The sequence below is a fragment of the Erpetoichthys calabaricus genome, chromosome 12, assembly GCF_900747795.2.
Source record: "Erpetoichthys calabaricus chromosome 12, fErpCal1.3, whole genome shotgun sequence".
Taxonomy (NCBI): domain Eukaryota; kingdom Metazoa; phylum Chordata; class Cladistia; order Polypteriformes; family Polypteridae; genus Erpetoichthys; species Erpetoichthys calabaricus.
In genome coordinates this window covers 16654093-16677793 of record NC_041405.2, presented here as the reverse complement: position 1 = coordinate 16677793, position 23701 = coordinate 16654093, and the positions used below count along the sequence as shown (strand labels likewise).

General features: G+C 39.5%; 1 protein-coding gene across 1 annotated transcript in view; it reads left to right on the top strand.

The window, feature by feature from the left end:
- The window catches only part of cbx6a (chromobox homolog 6a), a 38204-nt gene extending 16793 nt beyond the window's left edge, over positions 1-21411 (top strand). The window contains exons 5-6 of the mRNA XM_028816737.2: positions 1641-3065; positions 18336-21411. Coding sequence (XP_028672570.2) covers positions 1641-3029 — 1389 coding nt within the window. The 3' untranslated portion in view covers positions 3030-3065; positions 18336-21411. The remainder of the gene's footprint in view (positions 1-1640; positions 3066-18335) is intronic.
- Positions 21412-23701: the final 2290 nt, after the last annotated feature.

Here is a 23701-nt window from a genome sequence, read left to right as displayed (position 1 = left end):
CAGCCACGTGCTCTTCTCCCACACGATCAGGTATAGTGCCAGCGTTTGACGGTGGAGCGTACCTATTTTCCGCTTGCCCAGAATTACATTTTTTTTTTTTTTTTGATTGTTTCACTACTGTGTGGGTGGAGTCGCGGGGGACAGCTAGTTTACAATAAATGTAGTCTGACATACTGCCTATACAAGTTGAAATCAGGACAACGACGACAAGCATAAAGCCAAAGCTACACAGGAATGGCATAAAAACATGAAGTTAATGTCGTGTAGTTGACCAACACCGAGTCCAGATCTCAATCTGTTTTAGAATTTGTGACTTTGACAGCTTGCAAAGAAGAATGAGTGAAAAAGTGCAGTGTCCAGATGGGGTCAAGGCTGTAATGGCTCTACTAAATACCAACTTAAAGGTCGTGAACACTTATGCAATGAATTGTGTTGTTTTAAACAGTATTTGTAGTTACCGTATATACTCGTGTATAAGTCTGTTCTTGAAACCCAAAAAATCGATCATAAAATCAGATCCCGACTTATACGCCCATTCAAAACGGCGAAAATTTTTTTTTTTTTTTAAAAACATCTTTTTGCCTCCTCTAATCTCACATCAGTTTCTCAAATGCATTGAATTTTGTTGCAGCAGCGCGGTTACCAATTTCTTTCGCTACTTCAACAATGTTTAATTTAAAACCAGTTTCATATTTTCTTCTGATCGAACTCTCCATCGTAGATAAGGGATGCTATTGCGATAAAGGTGTATGAAGGTGTGAGATACAAAAAACACGAATCAGTGCAAACGTTGCTTCGGAATAGTTTGGGTATTACCGTGTGGTCACATAGGCAAAATAGAGAGGGAGGTTAGGTGCACACGCTGATACAGCGCATTGGTGCACACACACAGAAAAAAAAGGCTGTGTGCTCTGTGGGTACTCACTCTCAGGTGGGCGTTAGCATATCATAATCCCTTGTATCAATAGTGTGAGTTTTCCGCATACGACAACATTATAAAATACTAGAAATTATACAGTAAAATCAAGTCCCGATTTATCCGTGGGAGAACTTATCTGCGAGTATATACGGTAATTTAGACCACTTTTGAGAGACCTCTTTTTCACTTTGTTAATCAGTGTCGAAAAAGCTAAATTAAATTTACTGTGTGTCAAGTATGTCTAACAATAAAATCTTCAATGGGGTGAATACTTTTTATAGGCAGTGTTGCGAACCTGCAAGCAATCCTGTAACTGGACCAATTACACCTCATAGTCCAGTTACTCATCCATGGATGGCAGTGCACTGAAGTTATTCTGTTTTGTAGTTAGCAAGCTAAATGTGTCTGTCATGTTTATATTTGTTTTCTGTTGAGATGTACACATCGCGGCCCTTAATAAAGGAAGCTTTGCATGCTGAATTTTCCTCATGAGAGAGTTTACTGCCATGGGAAATGAATCCTTGCCAAAATGCATTTCTAGTTGCTTCTAAAGGGCAGCGAAATCTCCCGCCTTCCCAAAAGAAGACCTCTGTTACTATGTACATGGTATCCACTTATGAACCGTCAACCACAGCCTTTGGCCATTTATTAATGTGCTTATTTATTAATAGATCGGGCTGGCCTGGCACTTCAAGTGTTATCTCTCTTCCTTTTCTTCCAGGCTCGTGCTCAGGCTGCAGAAGCAGTCCGGATTTCTGAATTGCACTTCCCTGCTACTGTTAAGTCTCCCTCTCACTCCCATATGCCTAATCACTCCACACCACATCACCATCACAACCACCGTCATCATCATCCGTCTCCTGCTCCAGCTATGTCGGCCAAGCTGCATTCGGGGGCAGCAGCTCATAAGCTCAAGAAGGACATCCGCCGCTGTCACCGCATGTCTCGCAGACCACTCCCAAGGCCTGACCCCCTTGCTGGTGCTGGCATCCATTCAATCTCTTCTTCAGGGACAATTGGGGGTCCTCAACTCCTCCGTCCTCCTGTGTCCCCCTTTTCTGAAACAGTAAGAATTCTAAATCGCAAGGTCAAGCCCAGAGAGCCCAAGAAGGGGCGTATCATCCTGAATCTTAAGGTTGACAAAGGAAATGGGACCAATAATAATAGCGCCATAGGTGGGACAGCAAGCGGCAAAATTTCCCCCAGGAACCCCCCTGGACGTCCAAAAGTTCCTTCGCGCAACAGAGTTATTGGCAAAAGCAAGAAGTTTTGTGAAAGCAGCATAACAATGAGGGGAGCCCCTGGCCATATGAAGTTTGCAGGGTTCACTCTCTATGGGAAACAGACTTCACCTCCCAGTTTAAGTTCAGGGTCTCATTCCTCACTTCCTAATTCAGCATCAGCTTCCACAGTTTCTGGGCGTCACACTGCTGTTGTTACTTCAAATGTAATGGGACATCCCCCTATTTTGCCTTCTGTCAACCAGTCTCCGGCCATAGCTGGCCCCACTTCTAACACAACAGCAGGCCATTACCAAGGAAGTTCACCCTCTTCCAGCAGTTCAGAGTCCACAACATCATCAAGCAGCTCTTCAAGTTCTAGCAGCAGCTCCTCCAGTGGCTCCGACTGTCCTCCATCCCCTCCACACATTCAGCCGCCTTCTGCGGTGCCATCACTTACTCATCCTGAATCGCCGCCACCACCCAAATTGAGTCCACAGACTGACGTCGCAGGCTCAAGGCCGTCGCAGCACCTTTCCACATCAGATGAAGAGGATCTTGATCAGGATGATGACGTGGAGGATGAATCTAGAGTTTTGGATCTTTCCGTGTCCCCAGAATCATCTGGAACTGCCGCAAGCAATAAAAAACGCACATCTCCTGTGAACAACAATAAAGATCTGCAGCTTCCACCGTCCCCCTCTTCGCCGCCCGCTTCCGCTGATGTTACCTCCACATTTGAAGCTGATCCTGACTGGCGTCCAGAAATGGCTCCTTGCTGTGCCAACGTGGTAGTGACAGATGTCACCACAAATTTGCTAACAGTCACCATCAAGGAGTTCTGCAATGCACAGGACTTTGAAAAAGTGACCACTGGGACCAAACAGTGAGGCCAACAGAATGAGGAGCCAGGCAGTAAGCAACAGGTTTGTTTTCTTTATTTCTTTCTTTACTTTTTTTAGTCTCTCTCCAAGCATTACAGGCCGTCATCATTCCTGACAACTGAGACAATTTGATCTTGAATGCTTTGTATGCAAGTACACTATGTAGACAAAAGTATTGGAACGCTTGATCATTACACCAACCGGGACTTTAATGACGTTTAATTCAAATCCATAGACTTGAATATGGAGTTGCCCCCCCATCTTGCAGCTGTAACAGCTTCCATTCTTCTTTGAGGGCTTTCCACAAGAGTTTGGAGTGTTGCTGTGGGATTTTGTGCCCATTCATTCTGTAGAGCTGTAGTTCCCAAACTCAGTCCTGGGGACCCACTGTGGCTGCGGGTTTTTGTCTCAACCAGATTCACAATCGATGGTTATAATCAACAACTATCATTTAATTAGCTGGTCGTTTTTTACTCTTATTCTACATTCAGAAAAACACAACAGTATAGTTTTTACATTTATAAGACATTTAGAAATATTTCAGTTTTTCTCTAAAGCTATAAATGCTTAACTCTGGTTGTTTTCCTATTATTTTCCCCTTTTCCTGTGTAGTTTGCTCCCCTCATTTAACCCTAGTAGTGACACCAGCATAGCAGACACCCAGGATGATGAAAGCTGCAATGACTTCATTGTCAGACCCGCTGAGTAGTAAATAATCAATTAAATAGCCAGAACACCTAGAAAAGCAGAATGAAAATTAGGTTAAAATACTGTCAACAACTTAAAAAAAATACATTTATAAAATAAAAGCATCGGCGCTTTTGCTAAGATTTTATTGATTGATAAAAAGTGCCCACGCTTTTATTTTACGAGTGATGTAGGAGAGACTTTTTACTTTTTAGTACACTTTTTAACTTAATATAAGCATGGTTTTTAAAAAGTATTTATAAAAAGTATACAACTTTTTAGTCTTGGGTTTGTTTTAGTGTAATTTTGTAATCAATATTTTAACACTTCCTTTAATATTTCTATTTGTTACAAGTGGCATCTATTGGTGAAATCTTTAATTATTCTTCATATGAGTTTCATTTCTTAATTAACATGGATTAATTGATCAATTAGTGAAACTGATTATCGATTCATGTATTGTCATAGGACGTGAGTAAGTGTGCAAAATTTCAAGTCATTTGGGCAATAGGAAGTGGTTTAAATATCGATTACAAGATTTGTACCAGACAACAAACAGGTGAAGTTAAAAGAAGTGTGGTAAAATCTACATATTCCCTATATAACTGCTTATTACATTTTAATAAAAATCAACCAAACTTAGTTTGTAATTTCTACATTGACTCCAAAACACAGAAGCTGGGAAATAATGACTCACTCAATGAGGCTAAAGAAAAACGGAAGTTGGTTGGAACAAAAACCTGCAGCCACAGGGGGTCCCCAAGACCAAGTTTGGTAACCACTGCTATAGAGCATTTATGAGGTCCGGCACTGATGTTGGACGAGAAGGCCTGGTTTGTAATCTCCGTTCCAGTTCATCCCAAAGGTGTTCGATAGGGTTGAGGTCAGGGCTCTGTGCGGGTCACTCAAGTTATTCCACACCGAACTCACCCAACCATGTCTTTATTGACCTTGCTTTGGTCATGCTGGAATACAAAAGGGCCTTCCCCAAGCTGTTTCCACAAAGTTGGAAGCATAGCGTTGTCCAAAATATCTTGCTTTGCTGAAGCATTAAGTTTGCTTTTCACTGGAAGTAAGGGGCCGAACCCAAACCCTGAGAAACAGCCCCACACTATTAGCCCTCCTCTTGCAGTCAGATAACGTTCTCGCAGCATCTGCCAAACTTAGATTTGCCCATCTGACAGCCAAACAGAGAAGTGTGATTTGTCACTTCATAGAACACGTTTCTAATTCCTCCATCCGATGTTTAGCATTGCACTTGATGATGCGAGGCTTGCATGCAGCTACTTGGCCATGCAAACCCATTCCATGAAGCTCACCCTGCACAGGTTTTTTTTTTTTCTTTTTTCTTACATTAATGCCAGTGGAAGTTTGGGACTCTTCAGCTATGGAATCAGCAGAGCGTTGGTGACTTTTACACACCATACACCTTAGCAGTTGTTGACCCCGCTCTGTGACATTATATGGTCTTCCGCTTTGTGGCTGAGTCGCTGTTGTTCCTAAACTCTTCCACTTTCCAATAATTCCACTTACAGTTGACCATGGAATATCTAGCAGGGACGAAATTTCTCGAACCGTCGTATTGCTAAGGTGGCATCCTATCACAGTTGAAGTCACAGAGCTCGCAAGAATGACCCATTTTGTTTCACAGATGTTTGTAAATGGAGACTGCATGGCTAGAGGCTTGATTTTTTTTTTTTTTTTTTTACACCTGTGCCAAAGGGTCTCATTGATTCAGTAATTAAGAGATGTGTCCTAATACTTTTGTCCATATAGTGTAGATTCTTTTAAAATTCTATAAAAAATTATTTCCTTCTTGTTAATAGTTACCAAAACTTAGCTTGAAATGTGTAGTATGAGCTTTCAGTTCAATAAGGGTAGCATTTGGTTTAATTCCTTGGGGCAGCCCCCCACACAGGCTCTCTCATGTTGGTTTGAGAGAGGCGACTCTTCCATTCAGACATTATAATTCATTTGGCATTTAGTTTGCTAATTTAGTATGAGGTTTGTCATCAGGCTGTGGTGGTTTTTGCACTTGTGCTTATTAGTCACATTTCCTGAATCAGTGATGTTTTAAAATGCCAAATCTTGATAAATATGATGTGCTTTTAAATGACATCTTGTGCAATAGTGTTCATCTGCAATTAAGGTCTTATGTTGAATGTTTGTGTTCTACCTTATATTTCTTCTTCTTCCTTTCTTATCATTTTTTTAATTATGTTTTATTTATATTTTGACACTGCAGGGACTGCACCTAATTTTGTTGTATTTGTTACAATGACAGTAAAGATATTCTGATTCTGAAATAATGTTTTGTTTAACCGAAACTGAGCTTTAATTCATTATTTACATAGCAGCCTCCTCAGTGTATCTTAAGTCCATTTGGGCTGAGTGGGGCTTAATGCAGGGGGTGAATATAAAGAACATTGCATATGTTAGGCAGCATGGCATACCGTACTACTAATGTGTTAGGAGTGAAAATTAAAATTGAACAGTCACTCATCCTAACCATTTTTATTATCCATTCAGATCACTAACTAAAACTATTGAAATATTTGCATAATAGCTTTTTTTTTTTTTTTTACTTTAATCGTTTTTCTGGACAAGATCTGACTAAAGTTCAGATTTGATGACAGGATCAATCTGCCTACACAGGTTTTACAAGTAAAAAAAAAAAAAAAAAAACTAAAAGAAAAATATATAATCTAAAAGCATTTGGTATTGTTTGCTGTTGTCCAGTATTGGTTACCACAGACTCCCTTTTGCATCAGAAACTTTGTAATCTCCATTGTGCCAGAAAATTTGAGATAAAAAAAAAAATATACTGTATATATTGGGGGCGGCACGGTGGCGCAGTGGGTAGCGCTGCTGCCTCGCAGTTGGGAGATCTGGGGACCTGGGTTCGCTTCCCGGGTCCTCCCTGCGTGGAGTTTGCATGTTCTCCCCGTGTCTGCGTGGGTTTCCTCCGGGCGCTCCGGTTTCCTCCCACAGTCCAAAGACATGCAGGTTAGGTGGAGTGGCGATTCTAAATTGGCCCTAGTGTGTGGGTGTGTTTGTGTGTGTCCTGCAGTGCGTTGGCACCCTGCCCAGGATTGTTTTCTGCCTTGTGCCCTGTGTTGGCTGGGATTGGCTCCAGCAGACCCCCGTGACCCTGTGTTCGGATTCAGCGGGTTAGAAAATGGATGGATGGATGTATATATTGGCTGTTACTACAAACTACGTGAGGTAAGTGATGTACAAAAAAAAAAGAAAAACATTTTTGGGAGAGCATTCCTTTAAATGAATAAGTAATCAAGTACTTGAGCACTGAGATGAATCAATTGGAAACCATGCCAGACAAAGATTTGCCCATTTGGCAGTGGTGTATAAGGAAAATGAAATTAGAAATAAAGAGGGGAAAAAAATTCAATGTAGGTTATTTTAGTATAACACTCTTCACTAAGAGCAGGCTCAGAGCGCTTTGTCAGGTTCACTGGTAAAGTATATGTACAACGTTACAAATCACTAACTGCACAATGCACAAGCATACAAATTTATTTTAAAATTGGATCTTTACAGATCTGTTATTTCCAGTGGTGTAGTCTGGTGAACCCAGTTTAGCCAGTCTGCAATGTGCCCTCAGTTTGAATTTGTTTTAAGCCATGGGAAGCGGGCACTGTGTGAACCCTTCTGTATGAGCACTGACTGTCAAAGGTATTGAACCAGAAGTACAATGCATATAATGCAATTATAAGGAATAAGGAATGTGAGTGTTTTGAATCTTGCAAATATAAGTCAAGCGTGTCTGTTTTGTGTTTGTTGTACCATTAGATTAGAGTAGATACAGTTGTATTAATTGCATAAGGAAATTCAAATGCATACAGCAGCAGAAACCTAAAATAAGAAAACAGACTCACAGGACAGAGATGCAGCTGATCAATTGATAAATATTTAAATAAATAAATACATACATAAAAGAAAAAAATATACATAGAGAGTACATTGGATGGAAGCATTGACTTGCCTGATAGCAGTGGACAGCAAAGACCCCTTGAGTTGCTTCTTACATATCATGGTGTAATGAGCCTATGGCAAAAAGTACTCCAAAAGACCATGGCAGAGTGGATATAACCCCAACCCCCCCAATCCAAAAAAAAAAAAAAGGGTTGAGATAGCGGCAGACCTCACTGTAGCTGAAAAGAATTCATGCAACACTGGCCACGTTGGACAATACGTGATTGACAGTCAGATAAAGGGTTTAGCTCAAGATAGTTTGAAAATGTAACACTGTATGTGGAAGTTGTCATGGAGTCCTAATTTGTCATTCCCTTCATTTTCTAGCCATGTAATCTGACATCCTCAGGCAATAAGATCGGCAGTACAGTCATAAAATGTGACATTTCCTCCAGTTAGAAATCATGTAAAGTTTCATCAGCTTTAGACATTATTTTATATAATTGGACACTACTAAAACAGAAATGCAAAAACTCCCCAAGCTGCAATATGTAAATGTGAATGTTTCGAGCAGTGTCATGATACAATATGTTAATCGTGTCTGTTGCACAACTAAAGTAATTAACAGTTTGCTGTTTTTCCCCGTACACGACAGGATCAATTTCGACATAGTTTTTCAACAGAATTCCATTTTTTAGGCATCCGTCGACCCTATTCTACCACCTTTAGAGTAATGTCAAGTTAATTTATGGAAATAATTACTCAAATAAATTACTCCGTCTGAGTGACACTTGGCACACTTACAGTATTGGCATTATAAAATGCTTAGAAGCCTATCGATTTTGATGTAGAGTGATAATGATTTGAGTTTTTTGCACACATTGCCCTTCAGTTTTGTTATTGCTAAAAACTGCAAAAATAAATAAATACACACACACACTGCCATCAGAAAGTATCCAGACATGTTTTGTTATGTTGCAGCCTTAAGCTAAAATAATTTAAATTCATGTTTCCCTCCTCAAACCACACCGAAACCCCAGAATGACAAAGCAAAAACAAAATTAGTACATTTTGGCACATTTATAAAACATATCTAACATATATAACATATCATATAAACGTCTGTGGGTGGAAGTGTGTCTGTCTGTCCGGCCCGGGTGGCTCCGTTATCTTTAATTAGATTTAAACCATGCCAAGGCTCCCCCAAGTTAACGAGTCGGAAGAAGAAAGAAGTGCGAGGCTACAGCATGAAGCTGAAAGAAATCGACTCTGTCGCCAAAGTGAAACCGCAGAGGAAAGAGAGAAACTCGCTTAGCCACTAATACACAAGCGAGGCGAGCACATTGGCAAAATGAAACCTCTGAGGAGAGAAATTTGCTTAGCCGCTGATAGACAACGGAGGTGAGCACGTCGCCAAAACGAAACTGCAGAGGAAAGAGAAACTTGCTTATCTGTTAACGCACAAGCAATTGATTTATTGATTGAAGTGCCAGAATCCATTATACAGTATGCCATGGTTCCATTGTTAATGAAATATTTGGAGACACTCTCTAAGGACATGGCACAATTCTTTGCCAAGTGAGCCATTTCGTGCCCAAAAATGATGTCGTTGAACAATTTAACAGTCAAGTAATTGACATCATTGATGGGGTGAGTATGTTACTTATCTAAGTGATGATGACCAGGAAAGACACAACTTTCCTGTGAAGTATTTGAACAGCATTACACCGTCTGGAATGCCAAATCACAGTCTTGCGTTGAAAACAGGGTGTACTATCATGCACCTTCGAAACCTAAATACAAAACGTGGACTGTGTAACAGAACTCGCTTGGTTGTTACAGATTTGAAACAAAATGTAATTCAAGCAGAAGTTCTTACTCAATCAGCTGAAATTGATACAGTGTTGATTTCTCGAATCAATTTATGTCCATCTGAAACTGGATTGCCTTTCAGATTGAAACGGCGACAGTTTCCCATAAACCCAGCCTTTGCAATGATTATTAATAAGTTGCAAGGTCAAACATTGGATAGCATTGGAATTTATTTGCTTGAACCAGTTTTTGGGAATAGACAGTTATGTGGCGTTCTACACAGTGAGACAAATGCAAAGTGTCAAAGTAAAAGTATAAGAATCCTCAATTCAGGGCAAGTTGATTCAAGATTGTGACAAGGTCTTTATACGGAATGTCATTTCCCATAACGTATTTTTAAGGTTTATGACATCAAATGTAAAGCTTGTGGGTTGTGGAAGCCAGCCGCAGAAACGGACAGACAGACAGACACCTGAACGTCTACAAAAAGCACATGTTTATTCACTCAACTATTTACGATGTCCACACAGCACACGGTCCTGCACCGCCTCCCTCCTCTCCACCGAGCTCTTCTTCCTCCTGACTGCAGCTGATGACTGGAGGGAGGCGACCCCTTTTACGCCACTCGGACGTGCTCCAGGTGCTCCCTGATTCACTTCCTGTGGCACTTCCTGGTGTGGCGGAAGTGCCGCCTGAGCACCCGGAAGCCCTCTGGGTGTCCCCGGTATTCCTTCCGCCAGCACCTCAGAGTGTGGTGAAAGTGTTGACGTCCGAGGCCGCACAATCGTCCGGGCGCCCCCTGGCAGCGGCCACGAACCCTGATAGGGTTGAGCTTCTATGCTCGAACCCCGTGGCCCCCATACCAGGTGGGATGGCTGCCCTCTCGTGGTCCTGGTAAGGCACAGTCCCTCTCCTGGTCCGTCCAGGCATGGCGACTGGGCACAACCCCCAGCCAACCACCACAGGGGACAATGAAAATAACATCATGAGTGTCTACTTAGCTGGGCCAGTGGGACAGCATCGGAGAGAGAGCCTCATCCCTTGCCCAGAGTAGTTCCTTTCAATTACCTGAGATCTCTGCATTTCACTTTTTTTTTTTCTTTTTCCTGACAATTTCAATAGTTTCTAGGAGCCCAGGCTTTTTACAGCATGGGCTTACGCAGCTAGTAATATATATTAGCCAAAGTATCCAGTGTCGTGCAGGTATAAACAAACAGGGGAAAAACTGACTTTTGAAAATTCAACATAGATAAACATAACCAACAATGAGATAGAAAGACCAGCGAGAGACAGTTTTGTTGAAAAGAAAATATCGTACCTATCGTCTTATGTCAGATCCTGCTTTGGCCTTTAGAAAAATTGGTGTGTGCAGATGATGATGTCCTCCCATCAGCCCCAGCACTCTACTACTGTTAGATGGGAATTGTAGTCCCTGTGTCGATGCAGGTTTTTGGGTTGCCCTCCCACACAACCCCTCCCCTCACTTTGCCATACAACCTATTTTTGGATGCAACCAACGGCACCACATAGGCAAAATTTCATGACAATCACTTCAGCCTCTTTTGTGTGATTGCCAAACAAAGCAACAGACAAACAAACATTCAAATAGCTTGTTGGTATATTTATATAGATTGTGATGGTTGGCCACAGTCAATACTTGGCCAGAATGCCAATGGAATGGAAGATCTGGGGGAGAGCAATACCTCACCTTGGAAGCTAGAGAGCAGCCCTCATGGGCAGCTGTAGCCCCCACGGAATCCAACAGGGCTGCATCAAACTCCAGCTTCCAGCGTGCCCAGTGGGAGAACATTGCGTCCCAGGGGATGTATTGCCTCAGCTATCCCCCCTCCCCTGGTCCTTCCATTCCATTGGTATCCTGGCCAAGTAATGGCCATGGCCACCCGTTACAAGTTGTATAATGTTGAAGCCAATATTCTCATTAAGAGACATATTCATCTATGGGTGCTCAAGAGACATTAGGACTGAGGAGAATTGACTGGAGAGATGTTGTGTGTGTTGTATTGCTTAAAAGGAATTAGATAAGCTGTTACTCAAGGGCAGTGTGGAGCTTAATGATTTGCTAAACTACAGATTCTAAAGATGTGTGGTACAAAAATTTACAAAAAGTCGAAATGATGTGTCAGATATATGAAATGCTAATTCTGGGACTTTCCACGGTGATACATAGAAACTGATGGAATGTTGCAAATTTTCAGTAATGACGCCATCTCTCTCAGCAGTACAAGCTTTACAATGCATTTGTGCAGAAGATTTCATTATCATTCTGTACTGGCCTTTCTGTTCCTTCTAAGATAACATTGTCCATTTCTAACTGTTTAAAGGAAGAAAAGAGGGGAAAAATGACAAAGCCACAAACATTTCTGTGTTACTTAGCTTGCTTTACTTGATGATTTCTTTGCTTTGTTTACACACAGGCTGACCAGGAAATTCCAGGGAATTATATTGTTTGTTTATTGGGGAAATCACCAGATCATCTTTCTCAGCATTCTTAATTTAGATTTGTCCACACTTGCTCTTGACCTGGAATTTGAATGGGATAGTATGTCTGTGATCCTAGTGCCATGCAAAATGTTCGGATGTTTTTATATTATATTATTTTATTCATCAGTCAGTCATTATCCAACCCGCTATATCCTAACACAGGGTCACAGGGGTCTGCTCAAGCCAATCCCAGCCAGCATAGGGCACAAGGCAGGACAATATATTATATTATATAATATATATATAATGTTTTATAAATTTAGTATTTTAAGTTCAGTCGGATGCAGACATTTTTTTTTTATAATTTAGACTCCCATCTACAATATTGAATAAATGTATCTTTAAGATTTTATTACAGAAAAGCAGTACAACTCGGTGTGCAGTATGTAGTATAAGAAGTGTCTTTTTTTACCAGGCTGTTTAAATTAGTGATTTAATTTCATGATAAAAGAAAGATACAACAAATCTGTCTCTTGTAGGGGAGATTAAAATGGAAAGGGAGTGACATTTTCTACCTGGGAGTAGCAGTACTACATGCTTGGTTGCCCATGGGCTTGGCTTTAGCATGTGGGATGATAAGTAATTCTTCATTAGAGGAATGCAGTTGGCAAGGAGAGGCGTATCATGACTGAAAACAATCATGGCACAACGGGAGAAGGCCTTGGGCTTTTCGGAGCGCAGTGTAAAAATTTGTGGAATACTATAGTGAAAAAAAAAAACGTAAATTGTGGCTTCTTGTAAAAGAAAGGATTCCTAACTTTCTTTTTACTTATTCATTCATGTTGTGAACTGCTTAATCTAGCTCAGTGTCTTTATTTTTATTCCGTAATTTAATCATAGAACAGATTATTAACTGGCATGTAAAATATGCAAGCTAACCAGATACTAAAATATCCTATATATAAATATCTGCCAATGATGTTTCTTCCGTTAAAACAGTCTATGAAAATTCATTCTGTCTGCTTGTTTTGTGCTTCTGCTGTTAGAGATGCAAATAAGAATTTTATTGTACTTATTTACATTACGATGTACTTGACTTTGTACCTCTTGCCCAATAGAAGAAGATGATATATTTTAACAGCATCAACAGCATTTATTTCTATCGCACATTTTCATATAAAAGATGTAGCTCAAAGTGCATTACAGAATGAAGTACTAGGGTGTTGTACCGTGTTAGCCATTATGAATGTAGAGAAAAGCCAAGCAAAATGACACCTTTTATTGGCTAACTAAAAAGATTACAATATGCAAGCTTTCGAGGCAACTCAGGCCCCGCCTGAAGAAGGGGCCTGAGTTGCCTCGAAAGCTTGCATATTGTAATCTTTTTAGTTACAGAATGAAGAAAGAGAAAAAAGACAAAATAAATAAGAAAATAAAATTAGGGAACACTAATTAACATAGAATAAAAGTAAGGGTCCGATGGCCAGGGAGGACAGAAAAAACCCCAGATGGCTGGAGAAAAAAATAAAATCTGCAGGGTTTCTGAGGCCATAAGACCACCCAGCCCCCTCTAGGCATCCTACCTAACATAAATGACCTCAATTGGTTCTCATGATATTCAGGGTTCACATGGAAGAAATAAGACAATGATGACCTTCAATCTGTCATTGGAGGGACTGCACCATGTTTTGATCAGGTGGTGCAGATCACCACCACAGAAAACTGGAAAAAGAACAGCAGAGATGATAGGGGTTTGTACGGATTTCCAAGCCACCAAGAATGATAATAAGAATTAATTACTTAAGTGCGCTGTTTTTTGTTTGTTTGTTTTTGCATATTCATAACTCTCCCTAATTGCACTATACAATGCTCCACAAAAAACAACTTTATGGGAGATTGTGGCTTAACACTAGAATTAGCACAGCCTACGAAAAAACTCGTAGATCCGTCCCACCTTAAATCACGTCTTAAATCCGTTCGCAGCTCTCCGCCAGCGTCTTTTGTCCTGTAAATGTGCTGATAAAGACAAGCTGCAATCAGCCGGCTATTCCATCCCCCCATCGACTTAGAACGTGCACAAACTTCTCCCAGCTCATGCCTTGATTGATTATCTGGGAGTGAAGTGGAGTTTTAGAGTGGAAATAATAGATCGTTACTTGGAATACACGCATTTCATGTGTGTTCCGTTTCTACAGTAATCTGTGTAAACACATCTTTAAAACAGAAACTTTTTTCATATTCTAATAGTAAATGACAAAATGTAGGCATAAACTATATAATGTATGAAGCCTGAAGTCCAAATATCAAAGAAACACTTTCACTAAAGGTACAAATATAACAGAACAAGTGCACTTTTATTCAAAGAAATAATTGCCGTGGCGCAACAGTATCAGCTTCTGACTGGGAATCAAAAGGTCACAAGTTCCATCCCGCACGACTCCGTTTTGAGAAGTGAGCTGCTCTTATTCTTACTAATTTAGAATAAAAACATACATTTGATTTCAGTCTGTTTTTTTTCCCTAACCCCCCCCCCCCCCATCTGACACTGCTGTTTTCACATAAAGACGCGCTATACCTCAAATGTTATTTATTTGGATCACATAAAGACGCGCTATAGCTCAAATGTTATTGGATCACATAAAGACACGTTATAGCTCGCATGTTGTTTATTTGGATCACATAAAGACGCGCTATAGCTCGCATGTTATTTATTTTGCCAACGCTACACCTTCCAGATCTAAACACTAGCGTGGTGTATGTGCCCAAAAAAAGTCTAACTGCATTCTTGTACCATTGCTCGCGTACTAAAGTGTCAGCAGGTATGTTTTGTGACATTACACATGTAATTTGTGAGCATAAGTAAAAAGTTCCATACACTATGAACCCAATGTGGAGTGGCAGCCTCCTTGCAAGCCCTCTAAAAATGTTGACTGTGTCAAGGTTATTTTCACAAGCATCCATCAGGATATCTGTTATATTGTCTTCAGGGTGAATTTTTGCACAATTAGTAATTAAGATCTCACTTCCAGATAAAAATTATTACTAAATGACAGCTATATGTCTCTTAAATTATTTTTTGCATTTGATATTGACCTTACAGAGTTTTGTGTGTTGATTTTCCAGGGTAACATAAACCATTATACTGTATTCTTATATTTACTGTAGTCAGTTCATGGTTATTGGAGACCTACACCGAGGGATGTCTTAACAGCGTTATAGGCCCCTGGGCCCCCAACTGCACAACCACTCGCAGGAATAAAAATGTAATGTTTTCCTTCATTTTTCACTTAAGCTGGCACTTAAGTCTTCAATCTGCCTCAAGAATGATTTAAGATATGAAGAGGTAGAGGAAGTGACGGCGAAGGTGGTAGCGATGAGAACGGTGCCCATACGCATGCGCTGTACGGCCTGCCTGCTGCCGGGAGTTGATTCTACAATAAAATAAAATAACAATATAAAGAAGAATAACCTTGGAAGTCAATCATCACCCCGAAAGTGGATAGTAGACGTCACGTAGTATATGTGTAACAAATTTTAGGTCAATAGGTCAAACCGTTTGCAAGCTACAGATGATTTAAAATCCTGGATAGACAAACGGACAGCCACAGTAGTGTATTATATAAGAAGATTAATCAAGTGTTCAACATTTGTGAAATTTCTTTGCATAGAATTGAGTCGAAGTGACGTTAACATATACGCTTTTACTTTATGTAGTGCGTGAGATCCGTTCACATGCATGTGAGGTTGCACAGGTGACCATGATACTAAATCAGAGGTGAATGACAATGTCCACTTGTAACACAAAAACAATTCTTTATAGTTTAGTATAGTCTAGTATTTATTTATTGACAGCAAGTCACAACAGACATACATGCATCCGGAAAGTATTCACAGCACTTCATCACTTTTTCCACATTTTGTTATGTTACAGCCTTATTCCAAAATGGATTAAATTCATATTTTTCCTCAGAATTCTACACACAACACCCTATAATGACAACGTGAAAAAAGTTTACTTGAGATTTTTGCAAATTTATTAAAAATAAAAAAAACTGAGAAATCCCATGTACAGAAGTATTCACAGCCTTTGCTCAATACTTTGTCGATGCACCATTGGCAGCAATTACAGCCTCAAGTCTTGTTGAATATGATGCCACAAGCTTGGCACACCTATCCTTGGCCAGTTTCACCCATTCCTCTTTGCAGCACCTCTCAAGCTCCATCAGGTTGGATGGGAAGCGTCGGTGCACAGCCATTTTAAGATCTCTCCAGAGATGTTCAATCAGATTCAAGTCTGGGCTCTGGCTGGGCCACTCAAGGACATTCACAGAGTTGTCCTGATGCCACTCCTTTGATATCTTGGCTGTGTGCTTAGGGTCGTTGTCCTGCTGAAAGATGAACCTGAGTCTGAGGTCAAGAGCGCTCTGGAGCAGGTTTTCATCCAGGATGTATCTGTACATTGCAGCAGTCATCTTTCCCTTTATCCTGACTAGTCTCCCAGTCCCTGCCGCTGGAAAAACATCCCCACAGCATGATGCTGCCACCACCATGCTTCACTGTAGGGATGGTATTGGCCTGGTGATGAGCGGTGCCTGGTTTCCTCCAAACGTGACGCCTGGCATTCACACCAAAGAGTTCAATCTTTGTCTCATCAGACCAGAGAATTTTCTTTCTCATGGTCTGAGAGTCCTTCAGGTGCCTTTTGGCAAACTCCAGGCGGTCTGCCATGTGCCTTTTACTAAGGAGTGGCTTCCATCTGGCCACTCTACCATACAAGCCTGATTGGTGGATTGCTGCAGAGATGGTTGTCCTTCTGGAAGGTTCTCCTCTCTCCACAGAGGACGTCTGGAGCTCTGACAGAGTGACCATCGGGTTCTTGGTCACCTCCCTGACTAAGGCCCTTCTCCCCGGATCGCTCAGTTTAGATGGCCGGCCAGCTCTAGGAAGAGTCCTGGTGGTTTCAAACTTTTTCCACTTACGGATGATGGAGGCCACTGTGCTCATTGGGACCTTCAAAGCAGCTGAAATTTTTCTGTAACCTTCCCCAGATTTGTGCCTCGAGACAATCCTGTCTCTGAGGTCTACAGACAATTCCTTTGACTTCATGCTTGGTTTGTGCTCTGACATGAACTGTCAACTGTGGGACCTTATATAGACAGGTGTTTGCCTTTCTAAATCATGTCCAATCAACTGAATTTACCACAGGTGGACTCCAATTAAGCTGCAAAAACATCTCAGGGATGATCAGGGGAAACAGGATGCACCTGAGCTCAATGTTGAGCTTCATGGCAAAGGCTGTGAATACTTATGTACATGTGATTTCTCAGTTTTTTTATTTTTAATAAATTTGCAAAAACCTCAAGTAATCTTTTTTCACGTTGTCATTATGGGGTGTTGTGTGTAGAATTCTGAGGGAAAAAAATGAATTTAATCCGTTTTGGAATAAGGCTGTAACATAACAAAATGTGGAAAAAGTAATGCACAGTGAATACTTTCTGGATGCACTGTAGATTCACATGGGGCAACTGCCCAGCGTGCCCATGTCTTAAGACGGCCCTGTATTGACTGATGTAGCTAGTGATTGACAGAGCCACAGCTCAAGAAGTCCTGCTCTGATTATTTAACATCTGACCAGATCACAGTACAAGATGAAGAATTAGCCAGCTCACAGTCTGATTTAAGCTCCTAGCTACAAAGTAACACTGCCGGGATGACAGCGCTGTCTCTTCTGTCTCAGAATCTCTAAAACACATGGCGCAGTATGAAATAACTGAATTATTTATTATTAATCAAGTGTTCAACACAAACATTTTCAAAATTACTTTGCAGAGAATTGAGTCGAAGAGACGTTAACATATACGCTTTTACGTTCTGTAGTGCGTGAGATCCATGTACATGCGTGCACGTGAGGTTGCTGAGGTGACCCTGAAACTAAATCAGATGTGAATGCCAATGTCCACTTGTAACACAATAACAAATCTTTATCGTTTAGTATAGTATTTATTTATTTATTTGACAGCAAGTCACAACATACCCCCGGGCAACTGCCTAGCGTGCCCATGTGTTATGACGGCCCAGTCTTGGCTGCACTGTGTGCAAGACAGAAACTACTTAGATAGGATACTGGTCCATCACAGGGCCCTGTCGTGCTTGCAATGTGTAGTATGGGTGAAAGCCAATGAGAGCTACAACATGTAAGGCAGGGCATAAGGACCTGAGAGGAAGATGCCTGTTCAAAGCTCAGTGCCGTGACTTGTGAAGATGTTTGTGTTGGACAGTTGTGTGCTGGCGACTAACTGTTAGCATATTCAGTAAAACTCAATCCCTCCTACTGCTTTTCACCCTACTTTCTACTTGGCAATGGTGCTGCTCTCTTGCTAAACAGTTACTTTCAGAATATCCTTTCATTTTTCTTTTTGTTTTGTTTTGTTTCTTTAGGGCTTCGCCAGGCTGAAAGTTCTACATCTTAAGCAGATGGAGTATCTTCCTGTTTATCGTCCTGCAAGGCTTCCTCTTCACAGAGGCTTCAACAGATTATTTCTGTGAGATGGTGCAATTGGGGTTTGGGAGGGTGTTCGGGTTGGGTTTGGGATGTTGTTAGTTTTCCAGTGGTTGTCTTTGCTTGGCCCATTTTTGTTTAGCAGTATGGGCTCATTAGATTAGTGAGGCCACCTCCTTTTCTTCCTGGCATCAGAAAAGTTCATTCCTAGCTGCTGCTCAATTCCTGCCTTCGCCTCCTCCCTGTATCCCCCTCCCCCTTACACTGACCTATTGAGGTCTGGTCAGATCACAGCATCAGCCCTTATCCTGGAAAAAATGGATTCTACGAGGCAAGTTCAAGTGGTGATCTCATCAGGCCAACCGCACCAGGGGAAGGTGAACCAAGTTGAGTTGAGCTCTTCTGGCCATACCTGTTAAGACAGTCACTGAGCTTATTGGATCCTAATGCAGGCACCCATGCTTGGGAAGCTTTTTTCTCAGCTTAAGCCATTTTAATATATATATTTTTTTTTTTTTTGGCCAGTGCAACACAGGTGACCACTTGGATACAAATCAATATGATTTTAAGCTGAATGGGTATCAAATGCCCAAGTTATAGTGTAAAAGACAAGAAAAGCAAAATGAAATGCATCCTTTCATCCATGTGAGTGGTTTGCCCGCTGCTGCGGAGTTCGTCTCTGGTTTGACTGGCCTCTTCAATAAATACTGGTGCTAACCAGAAACCGCCTTGAGCTACAACCGTCCACTGGTAACTTGATGCTTCAAAACATATGGCAAAAAAAAGACTTTATGTAAAACATGGAGTTAAGAGATTAAGGACAAAGCAAAAAGAGAGAATGTATATAGAAGCACAGCGACTCCACTGTTGGGTTCCCCACCGCTATCAAATTTAGATGATTTTTTTTTTTTCCTGTTTATCGTGAATATTATTGCCACTCGTTTTTAAATGCAGGCCTTGTAATTGTTTTTTTTTTTTATCTTTTATTGTGATCAGCTGCCTCTTAGCACTTGAAGAATGGAAATATGAATGCACTTTTAGGGAGATAAACTTTGAACTGTTCCTGTTGTCATTTGCTCTGATTGAACGAGGTGGGAGTACGTCCAATGGTTTCCAAAAAAAAAAAAAAAAAAGAGGTCCAAGGGCTGCAGGTTGTCCATCCCACTTCTCTTAGTCGCAGTAGTGTATCAGACTGTCATCTTCTTCCATCATTGTACGGCAACGATTAAGAAATGGACGAAGATGGGACGAAAGGTTTAACTTCCTGCACTTGGTGCTGATGACGTTAGCAGTTCAATGGTGCTTTATTTGATATAGCAATATTGAAAAGGGATTTCAAGGACACTGAAGTACATAGGAAAGGAAGGGAGTCGCTGTGTTTCTCGCACTTCTGTCAGTTCATGAGGAATGTAAATTTTAAAGCCGGCCCAAGTCAAGTGCTGAGAGCTTAAGAGCTTTCAATTCACTCACTGTGTTTATTATTATTATTATTATTATTACTACTATTAATATAATTATTTTTTGGTTTGCATGCAGGAAAGAAATGACAGTGTGGTGTTGACCTCTTTGGTTTACTTCCTGTTTGTTTGTTTGAGGGTCACTACATGGCTTCAACATTTTGTCCATCTCTGTGCATTGAATTTTGAAGAGCCTTCAATTCCTTGTAGCACTGGACTGTAGACGCATGGTGACTCGTACTGGTTGTCAGTTTTTTTTAAAAAGACTTGTTAAAGACCAAAGATTTAAAAAAAAAAAAAAAAAATCAAAATGATAGAAATCCTGCAGTTGTTATGTACTAGCTGGCTTGAATATATCTGCAGTGCTAAAATTTCACCAGGAGAGGGCACCATGAGCTTTTTCAATTGAGGTGAGACTCAATGCAGTTTTATATCACCTTTTTTTCTCATTTGCTTGAGGTACAGGAATTGAAGAATATGAGAAAGGAGAAACATCAAAATGTCTCTTCTGTGATACTGTACTTGTGTCTATCCACATACACCCCACTGCCAGAGATGTTAAAATGAATTTCTGGGGACAACACCTGGATGTTGTACTACATAAGAGCAAATTCTAAGGGGTGATAGATGCTTGAAAAAATTCTGAACAAATTTAAATTATACCAATTGCCAATAAAAGAGCAATAAAATACAAGAGGGAGAAATAAATGTAAATTATTCCCAAAAAAGTCATAGTGATTGCCCGTCTATTGTTGTACGACAGGGAATGGAGACATGGCAGAACTTGGTGCACAGAGGTTCATATTAGCCAGCACTGAAAGTGGTTATTGAAATAAAAGTGCTAGAAATAGTGCACTGGCATAGTAATCGGGGTACGATTTTTTTGTGTATGTATTTATAAATATATATATATATATATATTTCTACCTAGATGTGGCAGTTAAGACTGGCACAGGTAGGGTAGTGCTTGTTCATAACAAGTTTGCCATTCCCAAATGTAATTTTTATTGTTGTTTTATTTTTAAACGGAAGTACTGCAAGAATGACTCGTTTTTTGCAGTAATGGCTTATTTGATTTTAGTTTTATTTTTGTAAGACACTCAGAGAATCTGAGTGCTTGTGAATAAATATATAAATATATATTATTGATAATTATAATATTGTATTAGAGCATGTTTTGTGGTTCACGGACATACAGCCTGTATTAGATTTGTTTTATTATGATTTTTGACAGAATGTTTTTCCACTGCTGTTTGTAAGTAATGACTCCCAACCCACCCAAGCTTCCCCTTCTCTTCGTGTAGAGCTTTGGTGTTTCATGGCTGCAACCCGTAAATCAAAATGGTACCTTAATAGAAAACCAGGTCTGTTGTTCTAAAATTTTACTGTTCTCTTTAAAAACTCCTCTCTCTCTCTCTCTCTGTCTCGGTATATAAATATGTGTGTGTACAGGTGCTGTTCACCCTTCACTCCATCCCTCAGATATCTGCCATAATTTGGTTCGTTACAGATGAAAGTTAGAATACATTTACGTAAAACATACTTTATATTACGTACATATGTTGGTATGACTTTATTTGGAAGGATGATGCAGTTGCTAAATTTCTCTTTACTGTATTAAACTTTATTAACAAGGGAAAGATGAATGACAGTTGCACAAGTCATTCCTGGCTTGCCACAATTCTCACAGCTGCTCTGGTCACTGTTGTTACAGATTACTACTATGATTATTACTTCATGGACATCAGCAGTTTTATCAAGATATATAATATAATTAGTAAAGATTGTTATGTAATGTGCTATTGGGGTGTGGGTAGGTTTTAATTTTAAATCATTTGTTGATTTTTATAAAGGAGCGTTGGATCATGTAAGGTTTGGCAAGTCACTTGATCTTCTAATTTAGGTTTTTGTCTCCGTTTCCTGTTGCATGATCAGCAAATACTTTCTTGGGAGTAAGATGAGCCTATTTTTTAGTGGGATGTATATAGTAAGTCCAGTGAAGAATTGAAGGTTTAGGTTGGAGTGAAAAATCATGTCACATCTCCCACTTCTTAAAGCCACATCTCACAAGCAGATGCTCTGCCCCATCCTGACAACTGGAGCAGAACTGGGGCTTTCTAGTCTAGTGTGTGGTTTTTTTTTTTTTTTTTCTGCCACATACGGTGGAACAGATGGGTTTCTGTAAGGGTACCTCTAGAAGTTCTTTCGGTTAAGAAAAAGCCAAAAATAACTCCTTTACACAGACTGTTAGAACTGCATTCCTGTTTCTTTTTCGCCTTGTCCTGTTTCATTTCAGACACTGAGCAGCCATCATGTCTTTTTTTCTTTCTTATCTTTCTCTTTGTGTCTTTCTTTCTGGCAATGGGATGTACAGTAAAACTCATTGTGCAAAAACTTTTCACCATTGCTTAACAGCACAGTATAGGATCTTCTAACATTTTCTTTGATTCAAATAGAATTCCTTTATAAAAAAAAAAAAACATGTTTAATAGATGGATTCTTTTCTGCATTTCTTGGAGGAGAAATAATTCTAACCAAGTTGTGTGTGTGTGTGTGTATATATATATATATATATATATATATATGTATGTGTATATATATATATATATATATATTTAATGTATGTATGTGTATATAATATATATATAAACTACAGTTGCCCATTCCTGTATATACAATGTGTGTGTATATATATATATATATATATATAATATATATATATATAATATATAATATATATATATATATATAATATATATTATAAAGACCTTTAGCAGTTTTAAATAATCATAATTTCAGGTCAATACATGATAAAATTAATCTTTAAAAAGAGTAAGTGAAAGAATGTATTACTTTTTTAGAGAGATATATTCTTGAAATTGTTCATTTTTAACATGTCTACATTCATCACATATGCAAACCATGATTCGATTCTGAAGTTCTGCAAGCACCTTTTACAGTTGATATTTAATAGTACCCAAAATCACATAAGTTATCCTAGTCTGCATATGATGTAGGAAACATTGTTTAGTTATGTAGTACATCTATCTTGTAATGGGTTATGAATCTTCTTGAGGATCAGTTTTAGCAGTTACTTTCTCTTCTATTGAAGTTGTATGTCCATCATTATTCTGAAAACAGAATAATTAATAAATTAGTAAAAATTATTGAACTTCTTAAAATGTATTAAACTACAATAAGATAAATGACTCGTGTGTCACAATATTCTTTAATGATTGATTTTTATCATGCATATAATTGAAATTATGATAATTAAATCTGCACAAGAACTTTATAGTGACCCTGTATATGTGTGTTTGTGTATGTATAATATATAGTGCACAGTCTCTCCTCCATTGTGCCTTATACACAAATCCAGAAAAGATCCCCCTAGAAAACAAAATAGTGATGTAAGAGTAAGTCATCCCTTTGGCTAATTGTTCTCTATGATTCCAAAATTTAGGGACATGCTGGCATTCTGAAATAAAAATATTTTACCTACATTTATGTACATGTATGCTGTCATTCATATATTATAATCTGTGTATGTATGTATATATATTATATATGTGTATGTATATGTGTGTATATAAATGACATATATTTGAGTTATACATATGCTTTTGATGTATATTACATATGCATGAGCCCTGTTTAAAAGAAAAAAAAAAAAGTGACAGATCAAAAAGGTAGGGATCCTACTAAAGACAAAAAAGAGCAAATACAAAATACAGCACAAATGTTCAGAAGTTTAGCTGCCATCTAGAGCTCCAAGCTTACTGGTAGCTGGTGTCAAATGAATGCTGAGCCCTGTAAATGCGAGCCCTGTAAATAGTGCACCTGAAGGG